General features: G+C 45.9%; 1 protein-coding gene across 6 annotated transcripts in view; it reads right to left on the bottom strand.

Annotated features, from left to right (window-relative positions):
• Positions 1-2,816: 2,816 nt before the first annotated feature.
• The window catches only part of LOC310742979 (uncharacterized protein), an 88,840-nt gene continuing 83,078 nt past the window's right edge, over positions 2,817-8,578 (bottom strand). For all 6 annotated transcript variants that reach the window (XM_083572977.1, XM_083572976.1, XM_083572973.1 and 3 more), the window contains 2 exons: positions 5,413-5,557; positions 2,817-4,886 (listed from right to left, as the gene is read on the bottom strand). In XM_083572977.1, the coding sequence (XP_083429103.1) occupies positions 3,280-4,758 (1,479 nt within the window). In that variant the 5' untranslated portion in view covers positions 4,759-4,886; positions 5,413-5,557 and the 3' untranslated portion in view covers positions 2,817-3,279. The remainder of the gene's footprint in view (positions 4,887-5,412; positions 5,558-8,578) is intronic.

Raw genomic sequence — 8,578 nt, 5'->3', positions numbered from 1 at the left:
TTGAATCCCCGCGACAGGGTGAGCTCCCGTTGCTCGGTCCCAGCTCCCGCCAACCTAGCAGTTCGAAAGCACGTCAAAGTGCAAGTAGATAAATAGGTACTGCTCCGGCGGGAAGGTAAACGGCATTTCCGTGCACTGCTCTGGTTCGCCAGAAGCGGCTTAGTCCTGCTGGCCACATGACCCGGATGCTGTACGCCGGCTCCCTCGGCCAGTAAAGTGAGATGAGCGCTGCAACCCCAGAGTCGCCCACGACTGGACCTAATGGTCAGGGGTCCCTTTACCTTTAATAAGAGTTTTTATAGCCTTTGGAGATACAGTGGTACCTTAGGTTAAGAACTTAATTCGTTCCGGAGGTCTGTTCTTAACCTGAAGGACCACTTTAGCTAATGGGGCCTCCTGCTGCCGCCGCACCGCTGGAGCACGATTTCTGTTCTCATCCTGAAGCAAAGTTCTTAACCTGAGGTACTATTTCTGGGTTAGCGGAGTCTAACCTGAAGCGTCTGTAACCTGAAGCATCTGTAACCTGAAGCGTATGTCACCCGAGGTACCAGTGTATACAACATTTGGTGCTGTGACTTGGATAAATTGAGGCTTTCTTTGAACCCACCCAGCTGTGGGTGCCTCAGCTGAGGGAGCAGTGCCCCCCCAGCTCTCTGTGTGTTTCAGGCAAGGGGGGGCTGCTCTGTGTGTTTTGCTCGCAGTTAAATTGCACATTTTGTGGGGGAGCTTTTTTTGTGTGTGTTTTGCATTGACGCTTTTGTCTCCAGCTCAGCCAGGGGAGCTGGGCTGGAGGGCCAGCGCTCGCTCGCTCTCTCTCTCTCTCTCTCTCTCTCTCTCTCTCTCTCTCTCTCTGCGTTTGTGGACCCCCACCCCCTCCCCGGCAGCAGTGGACTGCCAGCTGTGGGTGCCTCAACCAGGCAACAGCGGGTTCCCAGCTCTGTGAATGTCTATGTACTGTCTCAAGCTTGGCCAAGAGGGTTGTGGGGGGGGGGGAGTTTTCTCACTTTGTGTTTTGCTTGAAGGTTCCTGTCTGGCTGAGGGCTGGGGGCTGCAGATATCAGGCTCTCTCCCCCCTTGGCACAAATGCAAGTTCTCTGCCCAGGACTGGTGGGCTGTGCAGCCGAGGGGGTTATGAGTCTTTTTTTTTCTATAGGCTTTCTCACTGTGGGCCTTGCTGGCCACCAGTCTTTTCAAAAGGCTTTCCCTCCCACCTTTTATTTTATCTGCAACATGTCAGAAGGGCAGGGAGTCCCCCTTGTGTAACAACTTAAGCAGGAGGGCATAATGGGGGGGTCACACTCACAGGAGGAATGGACTCCATTACAAGGCATGGTGAATAATTTTGGCAAATTCAAATGCAAATACGGTGGAGCGATGAACCCCAAACAAGTGAGAACTCCCTGCGGACAGCCCCCCCCCCGGCTCGTAGGACCTAGACCTAACCAACCAGGTCTTTAGAAGCATGACAAAACACCCTGGATGTTCAGAGCAGTTTGCATAGGCAGACTCTGGGTTAGCGGTCCTGAGAGAGAGCCCTACATAAGTTGAAAGGACAGTATTGTACCTCGCTGATGGTGCAGTGGGCACTGAAGGAGGCAAAAGTAATCAAACTCTAAAAAAAAAAAGAGCACTTTTCCAGAGGAGAGGAGAAAATGAAAGAACCGACCTGGGCCCCAACGGCTCCCATATCTGCCTTTAATTGGCCAGACCTAGGAGTTTTGATAGCCTTTGGGGGCATACAAGACCTGGACTCTGAGCCTTCTTCCCTTGAGGGTCCCCCAGCTGGTGCCTCCCCCCCCCCTTTACCCAGCCAGCCCATGACAGCAAAAGCAGCAACAACAGTAAATTCAGTACGATAATAATATGCACACTGGTCCTCTGGCAGGAAGAATAATAACTTCTGGGACTATGGAAAAATACTATCTTCCCCAACCCCCAGAATAAGCAGGAACTCTGGGGTTGCCCCATGGGGTTCATGAGGGAAGATGGGCCCCCCAGGAGACTTCCCTGGTACCTGCAGCCCCTCCTTCCCCCTCTTGCAATAAGGCTTGGGGTGGGGAATCTCCCATTAAATTACAGTATTTTAAGTTTTCTTCAGAATGCGTAGGAGGCAGGGAGAAGTTCTAGTAAAGAAGCAGTGTTCGAAAATCATGCAGTGGTAGGGGCGAGAGGGTTTGGTGCAAAAACCAGTCACACACAGATGCACCCATTTTGCATGCTTGAATACAGCAACTCCAGGGCATGAGCGAAGTATCAGCGGGGTAGGGGCCATGGATAGAGCAATTCCCACACTGAGGTCAAAAACACACACAGAGGCAGCAGGACTTCTTCAGTAATAGTTTACTGAGCTTTCAAAGCATGCAGTTCTCACTGGGTCTCCAGTGAGGCACAAAACAGCTCCTGAGAGCAAATCCAGTTTCAGCAGTAAAATCATACAGCACACAGGATATCTAAGTCAGGCACACAATCTGGCAGAAGGTAGCAAGGGAGGAAAGAGGCTAGAAGGACACAGGGCAGTGGATGTGTGTCTTTCGCTTCCTGTCACCTGGGAGGGAAGTCAGCAACTCAGCATATTCAGGGGCTTCACAAAGCAAAGCTTTATGCTGGCTATTCCAGGCAAACATGCAACTCAAAAACACGCACTGTGATCTGTGGTGTGTTGCCATATCAATTGTTTTTGGAAGGTTATCACGATGTGGTCTAGAAACCAGTATGGGACAATATATCACCCACTCCTAATCCTCACTGACCACCAGAAATCCAGATACACCCTCTCCCCTTCTCTATTGAAAGGTACTTTACGTCTTAGATTATAGTCACATTGTTTGACATTGCCTTCAATATTTCATTACTATACAGTTTTACACATAAATTCCAGAACTTCACATACACAACATGTGTTAATGACTGATTTCCTGCTGAGTTCATTTCTGTGAAGAAAAGAGTGGACTCTGAGAGGAAGATGTCCCGCACTACATACATCTAAATGGGTTCTTCCATGTGAGAGTCCCTGGATGTTCCTTAAACACTCCATTGTAAATAAAGCACTTTTTGCAATCTTTCCATTTAAATTGCTTCTCCTCTTTGAGTTTGTTGATGGTTTGTAAGGTTTCAACTCCAAAAGTTCTTCCTGTCCGTGAGTCTGTTGATTTAGAACTTCCACTAGGACTGAACCTCTATCTACTTTCCTGATATTTATAAGGTTTGTCTTTTGTGTGAGTTTCTTGACATAAATCAAGGGTTCCACTCTGACTGCAGCTCCTACCACACGCCATACATTTAAACAGTTTCTCCGTCATGTGTCTGCCAATGTTTTCTAAGGTGTTCACTCCGACTGAAGCTCTTTCCGCACTCCATACATTTATATGGTTTCTCCCCTGTGTGAGTCCATTGATGTCTTCTAAGGCTTCCATTATCATTAAAGCTCTTTCCGCACTCTATACATTTATATGGTTTCTCCCCTGTGTGAGTCCATTTATGTGTTCTAAGGCTTCCATTATCACTAAAACTCTTTCCGCACTCTGTACATTTATATGGTTTCTCCCCTGTGTGAGTCCGTTGATGTCTCCTAAAGTGTTCATTATCAGTAAAGCTCTTTCCACACTCCATGCATTTAAATGGTTTCTCTCCTGTGTGAGTCCGTTGATGTCTTCTAAGGTTGCCATTATCAGTAAAGCTCTTTCCGCACTCCAAACATTTAAATGGTTTCTCCCCTGTGTGAATCCTCTGGTGCAATTTAAGTTCTCCATTCTGACTGAAGCTCTTTCCACAATCCAAACATTTAAATGGTTTCTCCCCTGTGTGAGTCCGTTGATGTGTTCTAAGGTTTCCATTCTGACTGAAGCACTTTCCACACTCCATGCATTTAAATGGTTTCTCCCCCGTGTGAGTCCGTTGATGTTTTCCAAGGTTTCCATTATCACTAAAGCTCTTTCCGCACTCTATGCATTTATATGGTTTTTCTCCTGTGTGAGTCTGTAGATGTATATTGAGGTGTCCACTCTGACTGAAGCACTTTCCACACTCCATGCATTTAAATGGTTTCTCCCCCGTGTGAGTCTGTTGATGTCTTCTAAGTGTTCCATTATCCTTAAAGCTCTTTCCGCACTCCATACATTTATGTGGTTTCTCTGCTGTGTGAGTCTGTAGATGTATATTGAGGTGTCCACTCTGACTGAAGCACTTTCCACACTCCATGCATTTAAATGGTTTCTCCCCCGTGTGAGTCTGTTGATGTTTTCCAAGTGTTCCATTATCACTAAAGCTCTTTCCACGCTCCCTACATTTATATGGTTTCTCCCCTGTGTGAGTCTGTAGATGTATATTGAGGTGTCCACTCTGACTGAAGCACTTTCCACACTCCATACATTTATATGGTTTCTCCCATGTGTGAGTCCGTTGATGTTTTCTAAGGTTTCCATTCTGACTGAAGCACTTTCCACACTCCATGCATTTAAATGGTTTCTCCCCCGTGTGAATCCGTTGATGTCTCCTAAGTTTATCACTCCGATAGAAGCTCTTTCCACAATCCAGACATTTAAAAGTTTTTTCCCTTGTGTGAGTCCGTTGATGTAATCTTAAGTGTCCATGTTGACTGAAGTTCTTCCCACACTCCCTGCATTGCAGTCCTTTCCTGCCCATGTGAGTCTGCTGATTTGCTCTAAGTTTTCCACTATCAGTGACACGTTTCCCACACTCCATACCTTTAAACGGTTTTCCCCCTGCTGGAGGTCGTTGATGTGAACTATGTGTGCTCATTCAATGAAGCATATTCCACATTTCACACATTTTAATTTCTATCCCTAATGGGGGGGAATTGTGCCCCATCCCCTGGAGTTCTGACTGTCTTCTCCATCTCCTTCTTCAGAGTGGGAGGAAAGGGAATCCTATTTTGGTTTCAAGGAAGAGAACAAAGGGAAAGAGAACACATCAAGCTCCATTAGCACCTTCTCCTATTTCAACGTCTCCTACATTCCCTCACCTACTACCCATGTTCCCAAATGAAGTTGCAATGTCAAATGATAGTAATTTATGAGCAACTTTCAAAATCTTCAATCAATGTTAATAAAGCAGCTTGATTTTTTAAAGAACGATGTGCTGTCTGATCTTGTGCCCATCTTCTGATGAAGGACTATCCTAAAATGACACTGAAAAGCAGGATATTCAAGGCAAATAGATAAACTGTACTTAGTGGAATGTGTAGTACCTTGGAAATGTAGTATTGATTCACTAATGTATTGAGGTTGTGTTATTTCTGGGGACATGAATTTATTCCTGTTCTGTCTTAAAGATCATAATCATACGATGTCATGGGGTGTTAGGGGAGCGGTAGTACCTTTGGTGGGGGAAATGTCATGCACCTTACGGGGTAATTTATCCACCATTGGTCCCCACGCTGCACTCAGCTCTCACCTGTGGCTTCCAGAAGCTTTCAGCATCCAATATGGGCCACAATCCCAGGAACAGCTTCAACCGACTGGCTAAACCAGGTGAGGATACCTGAATCGTCTCAAATTCTTGGTGGGTTGGGGAATTCTGCTGCAGGTGAAGAAAGGCCCTGGTGGATGGAAAGGATGAGAACAGTGAATCCCACAGTCAAGAAGGCAGATTCTGCCCATTCTGCAGAGGAAAGGGCAGGGCAGATGGGGCTCGTCAACCGGGGAAGGGAGCTCCTTGAGAAGGAAAACTCTAGTCGTAATACTTTGGTGCACTCCTTCGCTTCCTCTTGAGTTATCTGTGGGAGCCAGGAAGTCATGGCAAAGGCTTGTAGTGCCACCTGGTGTCTTGCTGACCCAGTGACCAGCATGTCGGTGCCTTACAATGTATTAGGATGTATTGACCTTAAATGGAGTTGTGTTTCCTCTGGGCAGTGATGACCCTATATAGTGTGGGTGGGTTTAAGCCTTGGCTGGATGAGGTAACATGAGACACTGGAATGCAGCCATGCGGCTGGAGAGAACAAAGGATAATAAAAACGGACCGGAGAGGGAGAAGATGTCTGAATGAGCTGCCCCTCCGTCCATGGAAATATTGTTGCTTTTCTGCATCTTTATTTTATGCTAAATTACGCCACTTGGAACAGCTGGACTGCCACAAGTGGTGCCCCATGTGAGGCTGAATAAAAGATACGACTGAGGTTTTTAAAAGAGAAAAAAGAAGCAACTTGAAGCAAGCAGTCTCAGACAGACTGAGAGGATTTTAAAAGACACTGTGAGAGGATTTTCGATCCAAGCAGTGGATATCATCGGCTCATTACGCCCAGCAAGGGTTCCACAGCGCTGAATCATCTTTTAAAAAGATCCAGGTGAGACCGATCCCTTTTCTCTTTCTTTTTATATTGATTTTAGAAAAATGGGCAGCTCTTCGACTACTCCCCAACAGAAATTTTTAAAAGACTTAAAATTTCTCCTCTCCTGCAACAAATTGGAAGTTCCTGAGGGTGATTTGATACAGCTCATTCTGGCAATTGATGAGCATTGTCCCTGGTTTCCTGCAGATGGGACTTGGGAATTAAAACATTGGGATAAGATTGGAACACATTTTCATGGGCATCCCAGCATTGGTGTTCGGAATTTAAATGCATGGTGCAAGGTTCGATATGCTATGGGTTCTTTATCACCAAAAAATATCTCCATGGCTGCATTGCCAACACAAGCTTCAGCTTCTTTAATTCAGCCTGCTGTCCTGCCATGTGTTCCAGCCCTTGCTTTGCCTGCAGCCCCAGACCCCAAACCTCCGGACTACAGTTCCTCACCAGAGGACCCAATCCTGCAAAAATACCGTGGTCTGGCTGGAAATGACCCTGCTCTTCCAGCAGCAGAACCAGCTACCCCTTTGCAACGTACAGTACTTGCCTATTCCTTAATTCAGGATACTGTGGCATTCCCTGTTATTGTGCCCACTGCTGGTGCTCCAGCAGGAACTCAAGCCCAGCTTTTGGTTCCAGATGACATCAAGCTTTTGGCACGTACAGTTTTACCCCCATCAGCTGGTGTATTATTTGCTCACGAATGGGAAATTGCCTGTGGTGCTTATGCTCCTGCTTTACTGCAACAAGCAAGAGGGAATAATCCAAATCTTACCCTCGCAGATATCATAGATGCCATGATGGGGCGTGAGCCCTTTGCTCAGGCTTCAGTACAAGCCACACTGCTGCAGATCTTATTGAGGGATACTGCTCTTGCTGCTCAACAAGCAATGAGAAAAATCCTGGAACCCACCAGTATTCAGTCTAGGTGGGGTTCAATCAGACAAGAACCTAGAGAATCATATTCTTCCTTTATGGACAGGCTGATTACAGCAGTGAGTAGACAAATTGAAAATCCTGAAGCCAAACAAATAATTATCAAACAATTGGCCTTTGAAAATGCAAATGAGGAATGTAAGGTTGCGTTACATCCAATTATACACCTTCCTGCCACTACGATGCTACGCATTTGCCAGTCTGTTGGTACAGCCACCCACAAGGCTCATTTGCTGGCAGCAGCGCAAAATAAAAACCAGCCTGTAGCCATCGATACAACGTTTCCAGCGTGGCAAACCAAGATCACTGATACCTCAGTGTGGGTAGAACAGTGGCCTCCACCAAAAGAAAAATCCGCAGCAATGGCACCATCTCGTTTCTGAACAGCTTATTTCTGAACAATTGACTTTCGGCCACATTGAACCATTTTCATCCCACTGGCTCCAGCAGACAGGAACAGTTTGCTTTTACATTGCCAGTATATAACAATTTGCAATCCACCCAGCGATATCAGTGGGTTGTTCTGCCACAACAGCATGCGGAACTCCCCTACACTTTGTCAGCATTTTGTGAATAAAGCATCAAAATCTTTCCGCATGCGCCACCTAGAGGTGCTGAACACAAGCTGCATCTGGCAGTATTTGCTACACCATTGTTGCCAACAGGAAATTTATATGCTCAGACGGACAAGAAGAAGACTATCTGCATTATAGAATGGTTACATTTACCTCATACCCCTTCGAAGAACATTTATTCAGTAATTGAATCCACATCAGACATTGTTATCAAAGGACGTTCATGTGCTATAACTTTGAGCAGTTTTGATGTTGCATCAATTTATATGCCTTTTTCACAGACTGAACAGCAGCATTTATTGATCACAAATGCTGCCATGCAAATTGCTTTGGCTGATTTTATAGATCATCATTTTTAATCCTCCAAAGGATGACCGTTTGACATTTCTGACACAGGTCACCTATGTTTTGACTAACCCCTTGTCTCTCACACCTCTCCCCTCGGCACTAACCCTCTTCACGGATGGAACGAAAAGTAGGGGGGGTGACGTGGGAGGAGGGAGGAAAATGGAAAAGTTTATTTACCCCTCCACAGTCTTCTGCCCAGCGAGCTGAGCTAGCGGCTGTGATTCTTGCCTTTCAATCCTTTCCTACTCATCCTTTCAATCTTATTGTGGATACTCAGTATGTATATCGCCTTTTTGCTATTTTACCAATATCTTATATAACTCCTTCCTTGGATTCTGACTTGTTTTCCTTGTTTCTTGCCCTGCAAGCCTTACTTCAGCACAGAGAATTCCCTTATTATGTTGCACATCTT

The sequence above is a fragment of the Podarcis filfolensis genome (genome assembly GCF_964270895.1).
Source record: "Podarcis filfolensis genome assembly, chromosome: 10".
NCBI classification, from domain to species: Eukaryota; Metazoa; Chordata; class Lepidosauria; order Squamata; family Lacertidae; genus Podarcis; species Podarcis filfolensis.
This window is presented reverse-complemented; position numbering and strand designations above follow the sequence as displayed.